This window comes from Danio rerio, chromosome 19, assembly GCF_052040795.2.
Source record: "Danio rerio strain M-AB ecotype USA chromosome 19, GRCz13ab, whole genome shotgun sequence".
In the NCBI taxonomy this organism is placed as follows: domain Eukaryota; kingdom Metazoa; phylum Chordata; class Actinopteri; order Cypriniformes; family Danionidae; genus Danio; species Danio rerio.
The window spans coordinates 23716624-23743454 of NC_141039.2; the positions used below are offsets into that span (position 1 = coordinate 23716624).

Consider the following 26831-nt stretch of genomic DNA (forward strand, 5'->3'; position numbering starts at 1 on the left):
CATTTTATCATATTATTTAGCTTGTTTTATGGAAATGTTCACTTAATTTGGACATTATTTCTGAAAACAAAGCAATATTTGTGTATAAAATGCTTGTTTTTAGATATTTAGACTAGAAACAAGATGAAAACTGTTTTTTTGTTTTTCTTTTGCAGTAATTAATTACAGCCCTGTATCTGAAAAAAGTTTGATCAACATTAATAATAATCTGCCAATGGGGTAAGCAAAATAATCTTGTAATATTATTTTATAATAATATTTTTTAGCTTGTTTTATAGAAATGTTGACTTAATTTTACAGAGATACGTCACTCACTGGTGGACAAGTCAGAATAGAAACAAAGAAACCGCCATGTTTTAAATACACAACCAAGATATTATATATATCTTGGGGGGGTGTAACATTTTTTTTTTTTATAAAAAGTCTTAAAATAAAAAATTACTGTACTGTAACACTCAGTGGAAATGAGCCATAGGAGAATCTTTTATGAATCAGGATAATGTATTGTGTACCCAACTATGTTTTTAGAATAATGTGTGTGCGTGTACAATATGCAAACAAGATGGAACAACACCTTATTTTTTCCATTTCAAACAATGTCTGTTACCCCACCCTCACTGCTGACGATGATGGGAATTTGATTTGCAAACTTACAAAAGAAAGTGTAATAGCCTGCATATTGTAGTCATTAGAACTGTTTTTCTGGTTATTTCCTCAGGGACGGAATGGAAAGATACAGAGGGAACGAGAATAATAAATGCAAATTATGAATCCCTTTACCAAACAACGGTAAGAGCATCATTTTTTTCCCTCCCCGGTTTTTTCTAACACCCAAAAACCTCACCACTTCCTGCCTCTCCTTGGGGAAACGGCCACACTTCTCCAGTCCGCCTATGAACAAACATCTGCCGAGAAACACGGAAACGTTCCCCTGATGATTTGTTTCCAGCAGATCCCCTCATCCCATGTGCTGTTTAATCACGTGTTAAAACTGGCGACAACAGAGCAAGTCCCAGCAATCAGAAACTAGACAAAAAGTCAAATTTGCAGATTTTTAATGAAGTTTTTTTTTCTCTCTCTCTCTTGATGTACTCTCAGCAGCACCGCGATCCTTCTCCGTTAATTCAGTTCCTAAACACCTGCTTTTGCACCTTTGATAATTATGGCTGGAACGTTTGTTAATCCGCTCTAATAGTGCTCAAGCTGAGTCCGTTTGCAGCTAATAATTACGGCAGTCGGCATGGGGTTTGGCTCGTCTCTGGTGTAGCCTGTGTGATACAATACCGATCACAGCTAGCGAACTAACATCTCGACTGGGATAAGTCGACATCACGTCCCTGCCTCTTCCTACAGCTGTCTCTTAAAACTCAGCGCACTCTAAATGCAATATTCATCCCTCTTTTGGGACATTTATTTTGGAGATATTAGTGCAAACTTGACCTTAAAAAGAGATGAATTAATAGGATGGAAATATATCAGGAAAAATAAACGGATTCTTGAAGCCCTGAAGGAAGAGCAAACAAATCATTGGCACAGATCTCACCTTTGGGAGTTGTCATACTTTGCGTTTCTTTTTTTCTTCTTCTACTCTCCCTCTCTTCTTCCTTTCTGCAAAAAAAAAAAAAAAAAGTTAGCAAGCGCTTGCATATCATCATTAGTGTGGCTGCGGCTCCTTCAGAGATCAAATGCTGTTTTCTCAGCACTAGCAGAAAGTCTGTTGGTTTTAAACTCCAGAGGGTTTGCCCCGAGGCATTAAAAACATAGGAATGTCAATCTGTGCATGTCGAAAGCACTCTCACAGGCTGCTAGATAAAAAACGGCGATCATTTAAATGGTAAATAGTCTAAATGTTTGGCGTTTGAAGAGTGGAGGAATGCCAAAATAGATGCTGCTATGGTTCATAGGGAAGCAACGAGGGGCAAAGAGGCTTCTGCCTACCGTTTCATACGCTATGGCTAATCGTGCGTGTATCGGAGCGTCTGATCGTTAGTGTTGAATTGAAAGGAGAGTTCTAAGGCCGGATTTCCAGTCTTAGATCTTTCTGTATTGACATGTTGCAGCGGTGCAGACGAGAAAATGCAGGCAGCAAAACACAGTAAAGAGGAGATTCTCCAGTGATTTTGTGCTGACTGCGAATGCTTTAATATCTGGAAGATGAAAAAAAAAAAATCCTGAGGTGCAATCAGTGAGTGTGGAACATATTGTAGAGCTACAATGAGAAAAACAGAGTGATCTGTGCAGTATTGAGTACTGGTAAATGTTAAAGGTCACACTTTATCTTAGAAATAATTCTTGCTATTAGCAAACAGTTAACTATGAGTTTTATCTAATAAACTCTAAATTTGCGACTTTTTATTAGTTATGAATGTAGTAGTTTGGGTTTAGGTATTTGGTAGGGGTGTAGAAGAAAATCATTCACAATATGCACTGTATAAGTACAAACTAACAGCCAATATCTTAATGTAGGCAGATAATAAATCAAATCAAATCACGCCTTTATTTGTCACATACGTTTTCGCATAGTGTGTGTGACATATGTTTTGCATAATAAGTTACTAGTTAACAGTAAGAATTGATACTTAAACTAAAGTGTTTTAAAGGGCACATATTTTATCATTTTTGTAAGATGTAAGATACATTTTTGATGTCTCCTTAATGTGTCTGTAAAGTTTCAGCTTAAAAAACCCATGAGATTAGTTATGATAACCTTCAGAATATGCTCATTTTGGTGTCTCCCCGCTTCTTCACTGCTCCCATGTGTATGTCTGCTATTCGTGCGTTACGTCAGATAAACAGCAGTCAGTGATGAAAACGGACACAGATGAAGCTGAAATACAGTTCATTAGTCAAAAATACCAAGTAAGTTTATTTAATATATTTTAGTTTATTCAAGCCTTTCTGAAATGATGAGTCATACACTAATGCCAATTGCAGTATACACACACACACAAATCTATGTGCCCATTTACTGAAAGCATTAATATAGTGGTTAAAAAATAAATAGTGATTTCATTGTCTTAAATACAAACATGCGCTGTTTTAAAAAGTTTTTAACTTTTGCTGAAGTTTAAAGTTTAATAAAAGTTTATTAAAAATCACATAAAGTTGAAACATATTTTTAAATCCCAGTTTATTTGCAAATAAATATTCTGTGGACGTATATATATGTTAGTATAGAAACATGGAGCCTCTGAATCTATTTGGTGGGCAGGGAAAATCACACTCCTACGTAACACTGCCTATTTTAACATTAATGAATTAAAAAAAAAAAAAGACTAATTGTGTTTATATCACTCCAATATAACAGTGGACACACTATACCTACACACAGTTCATAAAAGGTCAAAAAGTCTGATTTTGAATAAAACAAAAATAACAAAAAAAGTTTTTAGATATTTTATACATCACTATGGAACTTTGAGACTGTGGAGAGAGAGAAAAAACAAACATTCTGGGCTCAAATCAAATCAAAATCAAATCAATTCACTTTTATTGTCACATCATCAGCAGCAAGTGTGCTATGATTAGTGAAAAGCTTAGGTGCTGGCTCCAGACAGTACAAATACAACTACAGTGCAAAATACAGACTGTGCAAAATACAACAACATACTCCCAAAAAAACAGGACAATATAAAATTGACAGCGATATGTACAATGAATAGGTGTACACGTAGTTGTAGGCAGTATTGTTTTAAGTATGGGTTGGTTAAAGTGCAGTGCATGCTACATATTGATGGTGTGCAGTGAGGGGTATGGAAGAGTCTGTGTGAGGTGTGTTAAGTGTTCATCAGCCTGATAGTCTGAGGGAAGAAGCTCTCCTTCAATCGGCTAGTGCGTGACCGGATGCTGCGGAACAGTCTGTCTGAGGGTAGCAGAGAGAAAAGTCTATGGCTTGGGTGTCTGGAGTTGCTTATGATTCTCTTGGCTTTCCTTATGCACCGCCTGGTGTAGATGTCCTGGAGGGAGAAAAGCTCACCTCCTACTACGCGTCCAGCAGTTCGCACAATCCTATGTAGGCCTTTGCAATTGCTGCTGGTGCTGTTTCCATACCAGGTGGTGATACGGCCAGACAGGATGCTCTCCACAGTGCAGGTGTAGAATGAGCGGAGGATAAGGGGGCTCATTCCAAACTTTAGAGACGTCTGAGGAAGAAGAGGCGTTGTTGTGCCTTCCTCAGCACTGCGTCTGTGTTAGCAGTCCATGTCAAAACCTCAGCTTTGTGTACTCTAAAAACTTGAAAGTGCTGTCTCTCTACTGATGTACTGTTTATGGTGATGCAGTGTGTTCTCTCTTCTCTTTCCTGAAATCCACCACCAGCTCCTTGGTTTTGCTGATGTTTAGTGAGAGGTGGTTTTCCTGACACCACTGCGTCAGAGTGTGCACCTCCTCTCTGAAGGCCGTCTCATTATTATCTGTGATTAGACCCACCACCGTTGTGTCATCAGCAAATTTAACGATGATGTTGGAGCTGTGTTTGGCTGTACAGTCATGTGTGTACAGGGAGTACAGGAGTGAGCTGAGAACACAGCCCCGCTCTGCAGAAGACAAAAAAATTTAAGTAAATAAATAAGTGATAAAAAAATTAAAATTTAGTCTTGATTAAAGGGCAATCCTATCAACTAAGTTAAAGAAAAAGTGTTAAGTTTTGAGCATTAAAACAATAAAAAGTTGTGTTTTTAAGAGTCTGATATTTTAGATCATGCTAAATATGTTGTTTCAGTTTCAGTGTGTGTTCAAATAAAGGAAATTTTTAATTAGGTATTACTTACTTCCAAGGCCGTTTATATCGAAGTTCATATCTCACAATGTTGGTTTTTCATAAGATATAATTTTTATGAGGTGGGTCGTTAGCCCAACGTTCAACCCCCAACTTGGAGGACCAGACATATACACATACTCTACAGACAATTTAGCTTACCCAACTCACCTATATGCATGTCTTTGGACTTGTGGGGGAAACTGGAGCACCTGAAGGAAACCCAAGTGAACACAGGGAGACATGCAAACTCTACACAGAAATGGCAACTGACCCAGCCGGGACAGGAACCAGCTACCTTCTTGCTGTGTGGTGACAGTGCTACCCACTTCGCAGCTGTGCCACCCAATTTGTTATTACCAATGTAATTTTTAATAATAAATGTTATAAGTGTATGTGTGTGTGTTTGTACCTTGCACTTTGGGGACTTAATGTACCCACAAGTATAGCCATACCAGTACGTTTTGACAATGTAGAGACATGTTTTTGGTCCCCATGAGGAAAATGGCTCATAAATCACAGAGAATTGAGTATTTTGAAAATCTAAAAATTCCGAATGTTTCCGGTGATGTTTAGGGTTATGGGGATCTAAAGTCTAGATAGGATAAAGCTGCGGATATGAATATAAATCTAGCAATAGTTTTTGACACTGTATAACAACAAATATATATTTTTTCTTTACTGTGACGGATGGGTTTAGGGTTAGGTTAGGGATAGAGATTAATAAAATACAATTTATTGGGTAATTTAATAAACTGTATCTGATCTAGCAACAACCAGTTAAGGGTATGGTTGGGATGGGGGGATAGAGCATACAGTTTGCACAGTAAGTACCTTGGATGTGTATTTGATTTTGGTTTCACTTCATATTAAGTGACCTTAAATACTATTTACTTGCATCAAAATATAAATACAATGTAATTAATGTGTTCATAATGTATTGCAGAACACTACGCTATTGAGGTAAGATATGGGTTAAGGCTGATTTATTGTTCTGCATCAAGTCCACGCGTATGCATCAGCGCAGCCTGCACAGGGACGCATAAACTTCGCTTCGCTGTACCCTCTCAAAAAATGTAACTACATATTGCAACGATGCATAAAGCAAGCTTTGTCATTGGTAGGTTTGGTTGCACCGACGAGTGTGGGTGGCCGTGAGAGCCGTGTGAACCCAGTGGAGCAAGTGTTTTCAAGTGTGAAGTTTCATGAAGAAGCTTCAGATGGAAAGTTTTGTTTTGTGTTTACCTTATGATTAATGTTATTGCGCATCTGCTGGTTCCAGAATCAAAATGAACGAGTTTGAGCCACTTGTACATTATGGTAGCGCTCAGAAAAAATAAATAAATAAAAAATTAACCAGTAAATAAACTTGACACAGAGGAACATAAACCCCTACTGCCAGCTAGTGTTTTGGAAGTGTTATTGCAGAAGAACACTAACAGAACGCTGAAGTATAAATGCATGGCAACATGCAAGGCATGCACCGTTGGTTACGCCAATCACTCAACACTGAAGTAAAAACCAGGCTTTATGATTTAAGGAATGGTCAATAGTGTAATTATAAATTTAATTACAAAAATTAATTACAGATGTAATTACGTGCAGGTATTTAATTAAACTTAAGTACAATGTAAAAACATATATTATAACAATATGTAGATATTAAAGCTACTTAATACAAAGTGGGACCTACTTTATTACATCTTAATTAACATAGGACTCCTTGCTTGACACCTCTGGATACAACCACTCTTTACAAGACAATGTTTGGGGGAAGTTACGGTTAGAGAGTAAAAAAGAAGACTAAAAACACATCTTACACCACTTCATAAACTACGACTCTTCATTATTTTAAAATGTGAGTGGACGCAATAAAAAAGAAGTATGTGCTTTTGTGCCGGTTTAAAAATGCACAAGAGAGAAAGACGCAAAGGAGACAAAAATACGAGGGGTACGAGTCTGAGGCTGCGGTACGACTCCGGCCTGCTGTCCTCTCCGTGTCCTTTCCCAGCGGCTCAGAGTCACGCATCACTCATGGTGTCACAGTGAACTCCAGATGCTCTCACCCAGGAGAACCATCCCACCCCTCTCATCCCTCTTCATTCCCTCCAACAATTTAGTAATGAAATATTGATTTTTAGTTAGATTCATATTGATGCTATTAGCTTTGCATTGATAAATCACAGCTCTGTGCCCGTCGGTGGCAGAGCAAGTGTTTGCGGTGCAGTGCCGGGGAGATTACAATCAAGCCATTGATGTGTTAATTTGATGGATATCTTTGATTTCTGTGTCTTTTTTTCCTCCGCCGTCCTCTATTTCCACGAACCAAGTTTCATAACAATGCTTTAGCACAAATCACACATAGCTAGATTTATGGGACGTGCTGTCCATTGGAGCGCCTGCAGCTTCTCCACACTCTCTAAGTGTGTATTCAGCCACACCTTTGGTTTCTAATGTCTGTCTGTTCGTCTGTCTATACTGAAATGAAAACCTGAAGATAAAAACTGGCTTTGTAGGCCTGATTGTAAAGGTCGAAAATGTTTTAAATATAGACAGAGTAACTTAAAAAGACTACCATAGTTCTACAAATTAGTATTTATTAGCATTAATTGGCAATGTTACCACCTGCAGTGTGCCACTTTATGTTTGAAATTCTAACTATTGATTCATATTGATGCTATTATCTTTGCATTGATAAATCACAGTTCTGTGTCTGTCAGTGCAGAGAAAGTGTTTGCCGGGGTGATTACAATCAAGCCATTGATTTGTTAATATAATGGATATCTTTGATTTCTGTGTTGTTGTTTTTTTAATGCTGTCCCATGATGGCTGAGAGATCTTAAAGCACTGCAAGCACATGCAAATTGTCTATACACTAAAAAAATGCATCAGTTTGGCAACACAGATGCTACAATCAAATACAGAAGTCACAGCAAACAAGATTTACATATTTGATTGTTATGCTTAAGGTGAATTAACCTGCTTAATCTAGTGTTTAAAAAAATGGTTTTGGAAACCTGACTGATTTTCTGATTATCTGACCATTTGCTTTTGTGTTTGGAGTGGCGTTCCTTTTGTTGATGTCAACCTGAGGGCTTTCGTAGCAACTGCATATACCCTTTCTTACTAGTTTGTGCTTTAGGGAATGATGTAAGAACCCATACCCCCAACCCCGAACCCTAAAGGGCGTCACACACCGGATACCTTATGAAATTGAAAATAGTCACATCAATCTTTCGCCAAAAGAGTTCAGTGGCTGAACAACACTTCTGTGCACATAACCCCTTAGTAAAACAACAAAATTTACAGAAGCTTTGCGAGACTAAACTAGTTTTAAATTATAACATTACCTGTGTAAAAGAAATACTTCAGCCATGGGGTCTTTCCTCCAGCGTGCAAAACTAACTCCAATATTAATTCAGGATTTTTTTTACTGCTGTCACGTGAATGTGAAGCATGTGGACGTGCAAATAGTGGATCTGTCTGCATGAATGGGGTGCACAGTTGTACAAATTTACATTTGTTGACAAACAATTTGGACTATTTATCAGAATTAATGGAATTTTCGGCCTGCCAAATTTTAATTGGATGAACATTTTTTTTTTGTCTTATGCCTTACCCAGAATATAAAAATACATATAAACACATTTAGATCATTTACTTTAATCATTACTATTGGAATGTGAAGAGACTTTCAACCAGCACAGCAAAAATGGTAGGTAGGAACAATCGCTATGGCCATTCAAGTACTTATAGAATACTGGTAGTTTGACTCAAATCTTCACAGCTCTGAAAATACCACAATGCTTCAATGTTTCAGTGCGATGCAAAAAGTGTAAACAGGAAATGTTTCTGTATTTGGTTGTGCTTCAAGGATTTGCAGTGCATTTCAGTATTTGTGTTTGCATGTTGTTGATGCAGCATGTATGTAGTCAAACTATTTAATTTTTTTCAAAAACTTGCTAGAGTTTTTTTTTTTTTTTTATTTGCCTGTTTTCTTAAAGTGCATGTGAAACAGAGGTTTGAGACTTATTTAAGTATGATGATGTACTTCCAGGGCGAGACTTTCTTTTTGCGCATAATTTACTCATAGCAAACAAAAAGTAAGAGGGGAATGGTTTAGAAAATCGTTGCTGTAGCCTTCAAACTGACGTCAACAGAAAAAGACCACTATACAAATACAGCAGCAAATGGTCAGAATTTGATTAAAGACTACCAAATTTTTTTCTTTTAGTGGATTAACTTGTTATTAATAAAATAAACACATATTAATTGTTCAGCTAAATAATGACAAACTTCCACTAGCAAAATTAACATGATAAATTTTGATTTCACACAGGCTTTAGGTTGCAGCATGTTGAGCTTTCTTGGCCACCATGCCGTCCTCTATTTTCACAAACCGAGTTTCATAACAGTGTTTTAGCACAAATCACACACAGCTGGATTTATGAGACTCGCTGTCCATTGGAGCGCCTGCAGCTTCTCCACACTCTTAGTGTGTGTTTGTGGGAAGGTGATATCATACTCTTCGCCTCAAATCACCCACGCAGTATTTGAGTGTCAGCCTGCACACATCCCAATTAAAGCCCTTAGAGGAGAAGAAGAGGTGAAGCTAAAACTCCAAGCCCTTTTAGTGTGTCTCCACCCACAGAACGTTTCTATAAACACAGCTGAGCAATAACCGAACATCCGCAGTTCATGTAACTTGATTAAATGCATAATATTTTAATTAAAGGCAGTCTGCGCAGATGTATTTCTTCTAAAACAAATAAGCAAGGCGACTGTTGGTTGACGTGCACAGTTAGCAAGACGCTTTGGTCTAAAAGCACCTGTTAAATTAATTCATTTGATTTAAAAACATCTTTGTGAATAATTAATTATCATGCAGTTGTATAATATATAATTCTGATTGGATTAGTCGCTGTGAAATGCAGATAAAAGCATAACTGGGACCACAGATCATACTGTTAAACAAACTTGGCTGACGTGAGGTGAGTAATATTTCAGTCACAGATGCTAAAAAAGAGCAACGATATTCTCACAAATAATGTCTGAACTGGCCAAACATAGCTGTTTAAAGTGCCCATATTATGGATTTTTGAAAATTACCTTTTACACAGCGTGCAACACAGCTATAAGTGATTGAAAAGATTCAGTTTTTAAATGTGAAAGTGTACCATGTATAAAGTTATTGACTCTCAAAAAGAAAGAGTCGAATCATTAAGTTAAAACGAATCACCCTACAAACGGATTTTAGGCATTTTGTTTTGATGTCTGAGTAAAACGTCACTTTCCTAGTTTGTGTGTTTAGGCTTGGTCAAAGCACTGTTGTGGATTTTGGGGATCATATACAATGGGGGGGGTGGGGGGGTAACAGTGTAGCCCCAACATTTTGCTGTGTTCCTGTGGTTTTATGGATTCGCAGGCTATCGAATTAGCCTTTTATTAGGCTTTTGATTACTATCAAAGAAAGGATCAGTACAAAAGTATGGCGGCTGAGAGAGCTTAACATGCTGCAATTTAAGAAAACACATGCAATTACAAAAAACAACAAATTAAGAAAAGATCTTCATTCGTTTGAGAGCACACGTGCTGCAAATCCTCGTAATGCATACACATAAAAAGAAACGTGCTGCATTTTCACACAGCAAAGACAATTTACAAAAACGTGCTGCATTTTCTCACAAACCCAAAAACAACAGAACACAACAGAAATGTTTCGAGAAGACCCAAAACTTGACAGAAGCGGCTGTGCTGTGACTATTGCTCAGTGAAGTTGTAGGTGATCTTTGAAAGGTGAGTTTTTTGTTTATTTTTATATCCGGATTGCTTTGTTGTTTGTATTTTATAAGCCTAAATAACTATAACCTAAATTGCCAGGTCCATCATGTTTTAAAATCCCATAGAAACATTTTCATTGTGTTCCATGCTATTTAAAAGTGTTGTGAGAATATGCAGCGCGTTTTTTTAAGTTGTTTGAGTTGTGAGAAAATGCTGCATGTTTTATTAAATTGTTCATGTGCTGTCAAACGGATAAAAAATTTTTCTAAATTTGCTTAAGTTTTTTTGTAATTGTGCATATTGTCTATTGATGTAGATGACAGTCCTTGACAAGGACTTTTTATTCCTCCTAGTTTATTTGGGCCTATTTTCTCCCTTTGATTCACAACTGTAAATGTGATAATAATGATTCAGTTCTTGATTTTGTAGAATGCAAAATAGGTATTTAGTAGTGTGGATTGTATTTGCTCCGTGCAGCTTGTATAGTCACTGGTTAACCAGCTAAAACAACTTTTACACTAAACATGGAAAGCATTGCGCTGCACAATGAAACCCATTTATTTAAATGGCTGGAGCTTTTTATTTATTTATTTATTTATTTATTTATTTATTTATTTATTTATTTATTTATTTATTTATTTAGTTAGTTAGTTAGTTAGTTAGTTAGTTAGTTAGTTAGTCATTTTTTGCTGCTCCAACCAAACTGCACACACAGCAGAGCACAATTCCGACAAGTTTGGTTGCACATTGTGTTCAAATTATTTCAATTTTTGCTGCTGCCTAGAAATGGATTGATAAAAATATATATGTCTGTTATTGTTGATGATGAAGATGCTATGATGAAGAATACAGAAATATGCTGGTGCAATGAGTAAATATCTCACGGCAATCCGTAACTTTTTTGATTTAGAGGCTAATACACATGAATTTGTACAATCTTATTCTTACAATTTAGAACGATTTGCTTATCGCCCCATGACGGTGTGGTTTAGGGGTGGGGATGGGTGCCATGTCTCCATTAAAAAAAAAAAAAAAATATATATATATATATATACATTTTACATACATTGTATGAACTTGTTATGAACAAATTTGTACAAATTAGCCACTAAACTGACAAAATGTAAAATAGTTACGTTTCCTCATGAGATCAGGGTGGCTCTTAAGTGGCACTTAATACTATTTGTACCATTTAAAATTAGATTTGTTCCCGTTAGTTGCCACATTAGTTGGTGAAGCAAGTGATTATTATATTTTTAACAAGAAATCTGTGCTTTACTTTGATTGATTGATTACATTTTACATGTATAAAAAATGTATATTAAATGCATATGTTATATATTTGCTAACATGAATAAACAATGAACAACACATTTATCCCAGTATTTATTTATCTTTGTTAATGTTAGTTAATGAAAATAGAGCTGTTACTCATAGTACATTAACTATTAAGCACAACTTAGAATTTTAATAATGCATTAATACATGTTAAACTATAATGCCAAAAAAAAAAAAAAACATTAAATTACTGTTGGAAGAAATGTGTAATTTTGTTTGCTATATGATAATAAAATGCCAAAAATACGGTTTAAATATCTCTTCACGAAGAAGATATAAATATTACTACAGGTAACCAGAACCTGCCACCAGTGCTCAAAAGTAAAACATCCGCAGGAGCCAATATAGAGGAATTACATTTTCCGCAATGCCACTCAGTTAGAATTTAGTTTAATTGAAAATTATGATGTCTACATACAACAGTCCCCTCTCATAAGTGTATGTAAAATGTATAGGGGTAAATAAATGTAGGTTGTTAAATGTAATGCCTGCCTGTTTCTCTTCCTCTTTGACCCGTCCAGGCAAGTGGAAGTTCACAGTCTCCGAGGCACCAGATTACACCATTGATCCAAACCCAAAATGGCTCCATGTCTGGCATTTTCAGAGGCCGTGTCGTCCAATCGGCCCCAAACTAAAAGAGACAAATACGACTGGAATAAGGTATCTGCCTCATTATGAGGCTCCACAGATCAGAGCTTAAACAGTTTAGACTGATTCACTGACCAACAAAATAGCGCCAGGGCTTCAGCTCAATAATACTCTGCTGCTTACTTTCTGAGGCACCGTTTACACTAGTGCGATTTTGCTTTAACATGGCATTTAAAAATAAAAAAAGACCATTGTCTATACTGGCATTTCCACTGCATTTCAGAAAAGCCATCCATCCACACTACATGACCAAAAAGGCTGCTAGAAAGCAAAAGTGGCTTTGAGGTAATGCTTTATAAAAAGTAGTGATAAATTCCCATACAAGAGAAAAAAATAAGCTTGTTCTAGGTTTGCAACAAATCCTTTAAATGTTGCATATATTCATAAATAAAAATCCCAAGATATGTTTCCATACAATTATAGTACAAAAGTGTGTAGGCCTGTATTGTTCTTATGAACAGCGTCTAATATTTAAAATGTGTTAAAGGGGGAAAAGTCATGTTTAATTTAGCACCAAATCTTTTCATTTGAACCAGTTTTATGTGAACTCTTCCTTCAACTCTGCTAACATTGCAAGAATTAGATGCTTTGTTTCCAGTGAGGACTTAGATAAGCTTGTTCATACTTTTATCACCAGCAGAGCGGATTATTGTAATGGACTCCTCATTGGCCTTCCCCAAAAGACAGTCAGACAGTTGCAGCTCATCCAGAACGCTGTGGCTAGGATTCTGACCAGAACCAGAAAAGCCATGAGTTCAGTTAAAGAAGTGTGAATCCACCTTCAGCTACTGCTGTGTGCCTCCCACTGCTGGAATCAGCTTTCAGAAATGATCAGATGTGCTCCAACATTAGGCACACTCAAATAAAGACTTAAAACGCATCTGTTTAGCTCTGCTTTTACTGAATGATCACTTTCATTCTTGTTAATGTAAAGCACTTTGAATCATCATTGTGTATAAAATGTGTTGTATAAAAAATATGCCTTGCCTTGCCTAATGTCACTTAAAGTTATTTAATGTCCATTAAGTTAAGTTAGATAGTTAGCCCTACTGAAAAAGCGAATAGCTCTAAGCTGTTTGAATGGTTTTAACTGGTTGACCAGGCTGGTTTTTGAGAGGGTTTAGTCACTTCCAGGTTTATTTTGGATGGGGTTTGGCCACTATGTTTGTAAAAACGCAACTTGTGACCTTAGTTGGCTAACGATGGTTTTCGTAAATGCACCCCAGGCTGGTTTTAGAGAGTTTTAGATAGTTTTCTTTTGCCATTTACAAGCTGTTTTGGGTCACTTATAGGCTGGTCTTAGCTGGTAAGGCTTGGAGACCAGCTCCAAAAGCTCCAAAGCTTGTAAAAAAAAAAAAAAAAAAAAAAAATAGCAAAAAACAAAACGGCAAAAAAAATGACACTTAATTATAATAATATTGATAACAATAATAATTATAATAATAATCATCATCATCACCATCTTCATCATCATTAATATTATTAATGTTATTATTAAAGTAGAATTGTTTTCATTACCTAATAAATAATATACCAAATTATAAAAAAATAGCCTCATTATTTATTTATTCATAAGATTTATATATAATATTAGAATATGTGTTAGCTTTTGTAAGTAATTTTATTTTAATTGAATAGAACATGTAATATTCTCAATAATATTTGTAAAGGAAACATAGGCCCTATATCTGCCATTTATATTTATTTCAACTAATATGGAACATGAGTGCATTTTTTAGCAAAACTATAATTGGATTTTTTTTAAGGCAAGGCAATGCAAGTTTATTTATATAGCACATTTTATACACAGTGGTAATTCAAAGTTTTTTTTTTACATAATAATAAATAAATAAAAAAGAACAAACAATAAAATTATTAAAAACAGATTAAAATGTGTTAAAAGAATGAAAAAAAAGAAAGACCTAATAGTGCGATATGTCATACGTAGCACAGTGCTTATTCAGTGAAGGCACAGCTAAACAGATGTGTTATCAGTCGTGATTTGAATGTGCCTAATGTGGGAGCACATCTGATCAATTCTGGAAGCTGATTCCAGCAGCGAGGGGCATGGTAGCAGAAAGCAGATTCACCCTGCTGTGACTGAATTCTTGGAATGTCTAGTTCATTTGATCTTAATGATCTGAGTGATCTGTTGGGTTTGTATTCAGTGAGCAAATCTGTAATGTATTGAGGTCCAAGGCCATTTAGTGATTTATAGACAAGTAACATTATTTTAAAATCTATTCCAAAAGTAGCTGGGAGTAAAGACCTGAGGACAGGTGTGATGTGCTCTGATTCTGTGCTCTTTTTGTGCTCTGGCTGCAGCATTCTGGATGAGCTGCAACAGTCTAGCTGTCTTTTTGGGAAGGCCAGTGAAGAGGCTGTTACAGTAATCCACCCTGCTGCTGATAAAAGCATGAACATGTTTCTCGAAGTCCTCACTGAAAACAAAGCTGGAAACAATTCCTGCAATGTTTTTGAGATGATAGTATGCTTATTTTCTAACTGCTTTAACATTTATTGTGTTTTTATATAAAAAAATATAAGTTGCACAAATAAATTAGGAGGTTCTTTTCTAATAAAAAGGTTGTTACCTCCCCGTTTAGAGCATCATTATGGTTGTTACATTATATTGTTACATTATGGTAGTTTACATTATATCTAACATGGTTCAAACGATGGATCTGCAAAAGGGTTTTGGAAAACACTCATCACTACAACGTTCTTTTCCCAAACTCTGCATCGAACTATGATAGTTCATCAGCAAGTTACGTCATTGCTTGGGAAACGCACCCCTGGGGTCCGTTCTTCGTACGTGGATTACTCAGTTAGCTGGATTTGGATATTGACGATTTGACACGATCCAGGATCGTTTCGTTCTTCAAAGCTGATCCGAGAGTTGTTGTCATGGCAACAGATCTGCTAGGTCAAACCTGATCGGGAGCAGGTTCAAATCATATAAACAGGATTAGATCGGCTCAGTTCAAGCAAAGATAATACAGAAAGTATGTACCGAGTTCTGATATTTTCTTACAGTAGTAGTTATATACACTTGGGAAAATAGTAAATATTTTTTAACTATATATATAAAAGTTATAGTAATAAATAAAATAAATAAAGTTATACATATTAATAAAACGTATGCAATCTGCACCCTCGAAATGAAATACAAAGACTGCCACCTGGTGGTGCAAAGAGAAAACTTATTGATATGAACTTTTTAGATCGCTTTAGTACAAATTGTGTATAATAGAAATGCACTATATGTGACTTTTTTAAAAGCAATAATACATTTATGCAGTCATAAACATGTTTTGACAGTTAATATGCCAGTGATGCTTCACAAAAGTTGCAGACGCCTTTACCAATATCAAAATGCTTTTGGAAACAACCAGTTATTCTTTACACCGATTTAAAAAACGGCTACTATAATAAAGAAAATCTTTTCTAAATTAAGAAATAAATACATTGATTTGCATTGAAATACATGATGAATACTCTTGTCTTGACACATGAAAGTGTAAAGCCTGCAGCTCACAACAAATGTGAAGTTACTGCGTGTCATATTTAACAAGCCGTTTACTGCTAATTTTATGTAATTTTGCTCACATGGATAATTGAATATTAATCAGATGATGTCATTACGCTGCTGTGCCGTCAGCCAATCGTTGCATTGCTGATCATGATTTCGAGGATCGATAGATCTGTCCTTAACAACAAACGCAGCGATCTCAGATCAGTTCATCCAGACATTCTAATCTGATTCGCGAACTTGTTTGAAGAACCAAATTAGCGAGAGATCAGTTATCAAGATTAAAAGATCCAGGATCTGACAAATCATCTTAGATCATTTAAGCGAGGTACGAAGAACGGACCCCAGGTTGACCAAATAGCTTAAAACCAACCAAATAGCTTAGCATTGTTTAATCTCTTTTTTTCAGCTTGGAAAGTTAACTAGCTTGTTAGCTATTGTAGTTAAATGTAAATGTCACTAACAAAGGGAGTTGAATTAATTTAATATTAGCCTACCCTGCGATACAAGTCAGTGTTGTTAATTTGTTATTTAGATATCATGATTAATATTATATCCACCATATCCTCAATAAGTGTTTGTCCTTTCTTGTTCAAAATGTATCAAAAACATCTTAGAACAAGTTATTCTGTTACTAAAAGACAGCATTAGTAACAGCACCTAGGGGGATGGGGCTTAAAGCAATATGTTAGCTAAGAATAGCTAGACATCAATACCTTAAATGTCTGAATTTTGGTCCACTGAAACAAAATAAAATGGGGTTTTCAGCATTCCAGCATTTCTCAACTTTATATTTGAGAGTCAAAAACTATATTGGTGATAAACTGTATAAGTAACTGTAGAGAAGCAAATGTTGTGTGTTTTTATCAAAAACCCCATATAACTGCCATGTCTAAAAAAAAGTTAGCATTTATTAGCATTTTAGCATTAACTGCAGGTTGTTAGCACCCGTAGTGTGTTTATGCTTCACATTTGAAATGCTAACCATTGAAAACGCTTTAGCATGGCCATAACTGACGGCTTCTCTCGCAGGTAAAGATGGAGTGGTTGCCTTGCTGTTGTGCTGGTATCAGACATGGGCTCTTCATCAGATGACTAATGGAGTTGTGCAGCTAACCAGGAGGCCCAAGGCTGTTTGTTAGCTCTTAACAAGGTGAACCAGCTCCTACAGAACAGCACACTAGCGCTGAAGGATTTATTATAGATCTACGTGTCCGCGGGCCATGAACGTTAGTGCCGGGCTCATTGTAGTGGGTCCACCACACTAGCTGAGGGTTTAGATCATTATTGCCTCATTGTTTTGATACAATTTCGGAGAGCAGATGATGGATGGACAGATAATCGGATGGGTAAAGGAGTTTTGGAGACCTAGCACATGAGAGTAATGGATGGATTGTCAACACACATGGAAAAGATAGAGAAAAATGAGTTCAGGGCATATTTAGAGGGGGCATTGTAGCAGTTTTCTGACTTTACATAAATCTGCACTGTTAAAAAAAATCTGTTAAATTTATGAAAAAAATACGGAAGTTTATAGAACTGTTAAAATTTACAGAAAATAATCGTATTTCATCAACTGATACATTGTTCAGTTCTCAAAAACGTAGCTTAGTGCATAAAAATGTAAAGTCATTAAATGCACTAATGTGATCATGTGTGTTTACAATTAGCAAACAGATTTTCAATGCATTAACTACACAGTTGCCTTTTAACAAAGTCTTAGTTCATCTTGGTCTTGCACCCAGATGCTACTATCCTCCGCAATGGTGACACAACAAACGTTTTACAATATTTTGCTGTTTTTTTTTCTTGATTTTATGGTAAAATACCGGCAGCTGTGGTTGCCAGTATTCTACTGTTTTCAACATTTTACATTCATAAATTCAGTTCACAGAATTTTTTTTTTATTTATTAAAAATACATTCTACAGTCTGTAGTCTTCATCAAACACATTTAACCTCTCAAGTCCCAGAGCAAAATCCTGACTAGTGTCCTCAATACAGAGGGTTGAACACTCAGACAGTAATGAAGTTAATGAGATAATTAAGTATCTAATTAAAGGAGGATTGAGAATTATTGATAAACAACTGTTAACAAGCAGAATCACTGAAGGAAAGAGAAGCACAAATTACAGCCAAAACCAAAGATGAAATCAACTGAGAATAAAACTTTAAAGAAAATAATAATGAATTAATATAAAACAAATTACACAATTAAAATGTAATTTCTCAAGATCTCAGCAGAGATCATTAAACAACTTCACAAACATCAAGAGCTTCACTTATTACTGACTTTATTTTTGTCACATAAACAAAAGCTCTTAAAGGGCCATGAAACCCTCTTGTTTCGGCAGGATGTTTTCACACCTCTACTTTGGAAGAAAAAGTCAGAAAAGTGGGCGTGTCCAGCTCTGTACAGGGGGAGTGTCGGAGGAGCAATAGAGAGATGGTCTGTAAAAAATTTGCACAAAAATGGGAGTGTCGATTTGGGCACGCGCTGATTTTCAAAACACACACACACACACACACACGCACACGCACACACACACACACACACACACACACACACACACACACACACACACACACAGGGGGGAAAGACTGACATGAACATCAGTAATCAAATTATTTGACAAATTATTAAATAGTGGACTTTAACTGCAGTTTGGCTCTTTCATTCAGGGAATTCACTCATGCCCCTCGTGACAAATGAGATATTTGATTCGAGGAACTGCTCTAAACGTGTATTTTTCATGCAATGTTTGATACCGCAAGGCGAATGAGAAAAAAAAAAAAAAAACCTCTGCATTTCTTGGTAACTTAGATGCACTCTGTAGGTAGCGTCAGAAAGCCATGTGTGTTATTCCTGTCAGAAAATGCAGCGAAAATCCTAAACTGGAAACTGGAAGTACGAATTTGCTCGAAATAACACAAAAACAACCAACTTTCACTTTTTAGTGTAATATATGTGTCTTAATTTTTTAGCACCGTCGGACACAAATATGACTGTCAACAGCTCAAAAAAATGTGTTTTGGTGTTTTGTGACCCTTTAATTAAATTTTTGTTGTTCATTTGAAGTCACCATGATGGAGGACAGAGTCTGCTTTAGTTGGTCTCTTCAACTATTTGTTCTAGTTTGTAACACTAGTTTTTAATGTCCATTAATGTCCGTAACACTAGTTTTTATTTTGGTTGCTATAATTTATTGTGTTAATCACACTATTAGTATAGCATGAAAAAAAAGTCTGATAAGATTAATATTGCAAAAAGCAATCTTGTGCACTCATTGAATATCTTGTTAGTTATAAGTGAGAAATGAATACCATATGTAAATGAAACCACGTGACCTACAGCAGTCAATGGCTGTTTAACAGGTCTAAAAACAACATTCACGATGAGAATGTTTGATTTATGGCAGAACTTAAAACACACAGACATCAACAATTAGTCTTTGAGTCTCAACAATGGTGACAAACAATAAATAAAAATCAATCCAAAACAAAACAATAACAAACAAAACAAATCTACTCTGATATTACTGAATGAATGAATTAAGCAGCTTTTTTAGCAACGATGGTTGAGGTTCATATCCTGATTCTTGATGTCTGTGCGTCATAATGTGCAGCTGGAGATCTCAAGGTTTTGTGCATGAAACTAATTAAATTTTAATTTCTTATTAATTCCTTGATAATTGTTTGTTGAACCTCCAAGCTGTAACATATCCCAAACAATATCAAATAAAACTATTTTCTACGGCTTAACTTATTAAATACTAGAAATTATATCTGTAACGATAAAGTACACACAGTATAGGTTCTCATTGCCTTTCTTGCTATAACTAATGAGTTTCAGAAATACAATTAAGGCTTGGTTGTGTTTAAAAGATGCAAAGCAACGTGTGCTCATGCTTCATTATATATAGCTTCTCTGCTAACCTGAAAACGACTTTCATATTTCCTAGTTCCTCGGAAGGCCCGCCCTCAAGAGGCTCTGTTTGGTCAGCTATAATGTGCTGTGATTTTTGCTGTCTCTTTTATAACATTACATCGCCTCTGGCCACACCCCTTCACTGCAAGGGGTGTATGTGCGTAACCTGAAGGGTTTATGACATTATTAACCCGGATGTTTTTTTTGTAGTCCCCAAACTTCCTTCGGTGTAGGCTTTGCTAAGCTAACTCTGTTAAAGCCAATAGCTGCGTCCCAAATCGCATACTTATGCACTATTCTACGCCATTTTATAGTATGAATAGTGTAAGTAGTGTGTTCACACTGAAAATTCTAAAAATAATAAGTGCACTTTAATTACCCAGATGATGCACTCATTCAGCCGCTAAAATGAAGTGTATAATGATGGACACTTCACGCCTCAACGAACGCAGGTTTGCTTACGTAACGGAAGGGGCGGAGCTATCGGAAGCACATGTTGAATAACTTTATTTATTGTGGATGGTGAAAGCAAAATTCTCCTACGAGAGTGATTATAGCGCCTCCCGATGGTGAATACGGCAGTACTTACGGCATGTATTATTTGATAATTCAGTTGTTTATTTCACTGATTTGGCAACCGTCATCAGGGAAACGGTTTGAATTTCCGCTTAGTAAAAAAAAACATTAGTGTGCCATTTGGGACAACAGTACATACATATACTATCCTGTTGAGTGTGTAAATGCATAAGTACATAGTGCATGAGTGCATAGTGTATAGTGTGCCATTTGGGACGCAGCTAATGTCTCCCTTTACATTGAACTTTAAGCATCTTAGATTTAAAGACATTGTTTATGTTCACACAGCTACATTACGCAACAACTAAAGTTTAAAATATGATGTCGTAGTGAACCATCCCTTTAAGAAAGTTCATCCAGTTTTGTGACCTTATCTAAGGTAAGGACTATTTATGCTTTATAAATCCCTAATAAATGACAATTAGAGGCTCCGCAAATGAGCAATACATATATAAATATAACAAAATATAACAAAAAATTGGATAAAACAACAACATTAAAATAAGTTAACAAGATATTATGATACAACATTTCAATGTTATTTAGCGATGTTTAAATTGTGTTTTATTTGTGTATCTTTAAAGGAATAGAAATTGATAAAGTATTTTTTTCTCTCTTTTTTCTTGATTAAAATATAACTGAGCCTTTAATTGTCATTTATAAGGCATTTAAAAAGCATAAATAGTCCTCACTTTAGATTAGGTCACAGAAAGTTATGAAATTGAGTTAATAAAGCATTTATTAACATACAATTAACATATTACAATATAACTATTATTATATGGCTGAATAATAAGATCAATAATAATTTAAATAATTTATTGAATGACCTATAAAAAACACCAACTACTCTCAAATAACTGGTTTGTAAATAATGCAATACTTAATTTAGTAATAATAAAAAAAAATAACAAAGTATGAAAATACAATTATTAAGCACATTTTATACAGTTGAAGTCAGAATTATTAGCCCCCTTAATTTTTTACCCAATTTCCGTTTAAAAGAAAGATTTTTCTCAACACATTTTTAAACATAATAGTTAGAATAACTCATTTCTAATAACTGATTTCTTTTATCTTTGCCATGATGACAGTAAATTTTATTTGACTAGATATTTTTCAAGACACATCTATACAGCTTAAAGTGACATTTAAAGGCTTAACTAGGTTATTTAGCTTAACTAGGCAGGTTAGGGTAATTAGGGAAGTTATTGTATAACAATAGTTTGTTCTGTAGACTAAATAAATAAATAACTAAAGGTGGCAAAACATTTTTAACCTGTTTAAAAACTGCTTTTATTCTAGCCAAAATAAAACACATAAGACTTTCTTCAGAAAAAAAAAAAAAAAACTATTATACTGTGAAAATTTCCTTGCTCTGTTAAACATAATTTGGGAAATATTTAAAAAAGAAAAAAAATCAAAGGAGGGCAAATTATTCTGACTTCAACTTTAGTCAAGAGTAAAGCATTTGTATCTGTATTTATAAACTGCTTACTAACATCTATTAGTGTACAGTTATTTTTTAACAGGTAATGAATTAACTACAGTGTATGCTATTGCTAAATAAATGATTCATAGTGTGTTGTTATAAAGTGTTACGCTGAAGTTTGATGATTTTACATAAATCTGTGGTTAACACTTTCCTAATTATATCAATATTTTTTAAGCTGACAAAATGTACTGTTTATGATATTTAAACAGCATTCAGGTTTTATTTGTTTATTATTATTATTATTATTATTATTATTATTATCAGTAGTAGTAGTATTTAATTCATTTTGAAATACCATATTTTTTACATTTTAATTATAAAGTATTTAAATAATAAGATGCAATATTTTTTTTTACATTTTCTTAAAAAATGTTTTATTCAAAATTGTTAACAGGAGTTATGATGTTATCACTGACAGGGTCCTAAAATTCAGCAGTGTGCTTTATTATTATTAATATTTATTCATTTATTTATTCATTCATTTTCTTTTCTTCAGTATTATTTTTATTATTATTTAGATTTGTATATTTAATCTAATTTAAGCGGTGGCGCAGTGGATAGCACGTTCACCTCACAGCAAGAAGGTCACTGGTTCGAGCCTCGCCTGGGTCAGTTGGCATTTCTGTGTGGAGTTTGCATGTTCTCCCCTTGTTTGTGTTGGTTTCCTCCAGGTGCTCTGCTTTTCCACAAAAGTCCAAGATGTGGTACAGGTGAATTAGGTATGCTATAATTGACCGTAGTGTATGAATGTGTGAATGAGTGTGTATGTGTTTCCCAGTAATGAGTTGCAGCTGGAAGGGCATTCGCTGTGTAAAACATATGCTAGATAAGTTGGCGTTTCATTCCGCTGTGGCGACCCCAGATTAATGAAGGGACTAAGCCGACAAGAAAATGAATGAATGAATGTATATATATATTTAATGAATATATTAAATCATTCCTCATTTATTTCAATTTATTTTGTTTTATTTTATCTTATTTAAAACCAATCATTGAAAATTTCCCACTGCAATCCTTCTCCTATCATGTCCTTTTGTCCCTTAGTCAATACAATCAGCGGGTGTCATGCAGCGGTCAGTCTGCTCTCCAGGAGGGGCAAAAGCTATGAGAGGTATAAGGGGTGGGTGTGGGGGGTTAGCGTTGTGCTTTAAGCGACGCTAATCACCGTGCTCACTGTCAATCGCCTGCCAATATTACAGGCCCCCGTCCCCATCTGTCAGAAGTGGGGCCTGATGGCTCCCTCGTTAGCGCCGATCACCTGCCCTCAGCCGGAGCGCCTGTGCTAACATCCATCACTCACCCGCGCCGTCTAATGGCCTGCGTTCAATTGTCTCCTTTAGCCTGGCCGCTACAAAGTTAGTAGAGCACAGGGGGGGAGGAAAGGTGGGCCGCGACAGAAGCAGCTCAAACATTTCAGGCACGCGGCACTGGTGTAATGAGCCATGGCAGCTGGATATACCTGTGCATGCTTTGATAAAGGTGAGCTGACACACCAGGGCCAGATAGGCACTTTGGTGTCGCAGACATATGTCTATCTATCACCGCAGAGCGCTGGAGGGGAGAGGGAGAGAGAGAGAGAAAGGGAAGAGCTGGAAAAAGCCAATAGGGAGGAAATGGTGTGAGAACAGCTGCTAGTATTTTGTAGTCATCAGTACGTACAAGCAAGCGCTCTCCAAATTGGACATTCATGGCTAGAAGGCTCCTGATCTCAGTTTCCCCCCTCTAACAATCCTCCGAAAGCGAGAGCAAGATGATAAACTGCGAAGAGCATCTACAAGCTATTTCTCTTGTGTGGGCCTTCTGTGTGTGGCAAGCCGTTTCGAGTTTTTTCAAGCACAGGACGTGCAGTGTTGATGTGGATGATTCAGTTTTTACTAGGTGAAATGGCCATTCTTAAAATTATAATTAGAATGCTACTAGTTACAATGAGCACTTTTGCATTATCCTGCAAATAATATCTCAAATAACAGTTGTACAGTGCCTGAGAGAGCTCAAACACGCTGCAAGTTAATAAAATGTAAGTACATATGGAAACAAAACAGTACCAAACTGATAAAACCAACCCAGGCTCATTCTGATTACGTACCCCTATATATATATTTCTAGAGAGAGCAAAATACGTCCCAGGAGCTACGTTTTTTGCATTTTTTTGTTTTCATGAATTCGCCAGAGACCACTGTGTACGGGTTTTCAGATATCAAATTTCTCTCACGAGTGCCATTTGCGCATGCTCTCCTTGCATAAATCCACCAGAGGCCGTTGTCTATTAACTAACTGACTGACTGACCAACCGACCAATCCCCCAGCCTTTTAAAAAGCACCAAACTGGTAGCAGCGGGAAAGCCGTCCACATGCAGGTAAGCAGTCAGCTGGTAAGCGAGAAAAGGAACAGCATCTTACCACCACGTAGCATTCGTTTTAAAGATGAAATGCAACCATACATAGTTCTGACTACATACTTTGTGATCTCCATCTACTTTAGCGCAACGTTTTCCGAATGAGCCTATGTTGGATAAAACATCAACTTAAAACACATAGAAACACATAGAAACATGTTGCAAATAGTGCAGACCATAATAGAAATATGTCGGGGGACCCCAAAAATAAACAAATCTGGCTGCTTCCTGTTTAGAGTCAGCGATGTTGAAAGGAAAGTTTTTGTTTTTCGTTATTGCTAATAATAACATTCTCTAACTTACAGTTGTTTTGAAAGTAACTCTTGCTAACGGCATTCAAATAATGTTTCTTTTAATGTTAATTAAGCAATTTGTGAAATTATTAGGGCTTAAAATCTACAAACAACAAGGAACCATACAATTAAGATGTAAGAAATAATCAAATATAAACAATTTGTTTAGGTTTAGGGCTAGGAGCTGTGTTACGCACTCATAAATGTGTTCATAGTGTAATGCAAATAAAATAGTTTTGACTATCTACTTTAGAAAAAGTTACACCCCAAAAATTGCTAAATATATTACCCAAAATGTCATAATTTTACAGCCACATATCGACACCAAATGGTTCTCATTTACGTGACGAGAAGGTGGCCTAAACAAATGTCAGTAGCTATTTTTCCATCCAAAGATACAAATTAAATTTCTGCGCGAAACTGGAATATTGCATATAATACATGCAAATAAAGCAGTGTTTTCCAAACAGTCAAGGAGAACAAAATTGTCACTTACTAATTAACTAGTGCCAAATATCAAAAGTAAAAATGGAATTTGCTGTGGTTGGAGAAGCTCCATTATTCTTTTCTTTATTATTTATTAAATAAAGAAAAGATTGACGTAGAAGACAGCATGCTCCTCAGAAGACAGCATGCCGACGTACAATAAACATGGTGGCGTTTAAAGGCATTAGATGCAGAGCACAGACGCTCTTAACAGTTCTGGAGGTAATTGATAATTAACAACCCTAATACTGAAATGGTTATGGCGTTTTAAAATCACCAAAAAAACATTTTTAATGTGTTACAGTGTGCTCAGCCTGCTGGTTTAAAAGTGTTTTCATCGTAGTCTATGCGCATCATTGCTTATGGAATAAAAAGTTTATCCTACTCAGTTATGCGCATATGTTTTTTACCCACATTTTTGCCATGAACCACGAGTCAGTCAGTCAGTCGACAGTGACCTCTGGTGGATTTACAAGAGATGGGCAGGCGCAAATGGCACTTGCATACACAGTGGCCTCCAGTTAAATTGCAAAAACAAAGACTGCAAAAAAATTTACCTCCTGACCCATATTTGTCATTCTCTAGAAATGTATACAGGGGTACATTTTCAGAATGAGCCTGGGTTGACAATTATAGACCAGACTTACCAGTTTAAATATTTCTGTAAGCAATGATGACATTATTGGTATCAATTGTTAACATCTTTTATGTTATGAAAAATCATAATTAAAAAAAAAATCAATAATTTCCAGTAGAATATACACTAGCTTACTAGCATATGTTTAGTAGTAACTCACTGTAAATAAATTACAGCAAAATACTGTATTTACACTTACAGCACCATTCCTGATATCAAGAATTTACAGAAACTGTAACTGTTGATGTCAAGAATTCAAATACTGTGAATGAATAAAAGTCACAGTGGCTTGCCATACTCTGCATCATTGTGTTTCTTTCCTTTTTGTCCGAAAAAGGAAAAGAGGGAAGCAAACATTTAGGGGTGCAGTGTACCATGCTGGACTGATGCAATACATTGTCTTTGTGGGACTGAAGCGCTGGAGCCGCTGGACTGTGGCTCTGCTCACCAGCCGTGAGATGATTAATTCAAACTTAACAGCAGAGAAGACACTAATATTCATCACCTCTGCTGCATTCCTCTCTAACGGCAGCCTACAGCTCTCCTAATTCATCAGCACAGACTACAGCCCAGCAAAGCTGCAAAACAACACTGATGCACAGAGAAAACAATGCAGAACTCGCATAGTAGATGCTCTGGCAGGGTGTCTCAGATCGCTACTGTATGCTTCAATTGTGCGAGGGTTTTCAAGTGTTATTGTATCTTTTTTATTGTGATTAGGTGTTATTTTTAGTATGTTTTTTTTATATTAGTTTTTAAGACAATAATGATTTTGTTCTGAATCAGTTTTATTTCTGGTGTTTTAAAATATATAAAATAAAGCGTAAAAAAAAGAATTCATTTTAAATGAAATCAGTTGGCTAGATGGGCATCCACTGCACTGCATAAAATATATGATGGAATAATTGGCGGTTCATTCTGCTGTAGTGACCTCTGATATATCAGACACTAAGCCGAAGGAAAATG

General features: G+C 35.8%; 1 protein-coding gene across 1 annotated transcript in view; it reads right to left on the bottom strand.

Moving 5' to 3' along the window:
• Positions 1 to 488: 488 nt before the first annotated feature.
• Positions 489 to 26831, bottom strand: part of LOC141379072 (uncharacterized) — a 50363-nt gene continuing 24020 nt past the window's right edge. The window contains exons 2-3 of the mRNA XM_087295671.2: positions 12368 to 12506; positions 489 to 4535 (exon numbers count right to left, since the gene is read on the bottom strand). Of these exons, the coding sequence (XP_087151797.1) occupies positions 4267 to 4535; positions 12368 to 12473 (375 nt within the window). The 5' untranslated portion in view covers positions 12474 to 12506 and the 3' untranslated portion in view covers positions 489 to 4266. The remainder of the gene's footprint in view (positions 4536 to 12367; positions 12507 to 26831) is intronic.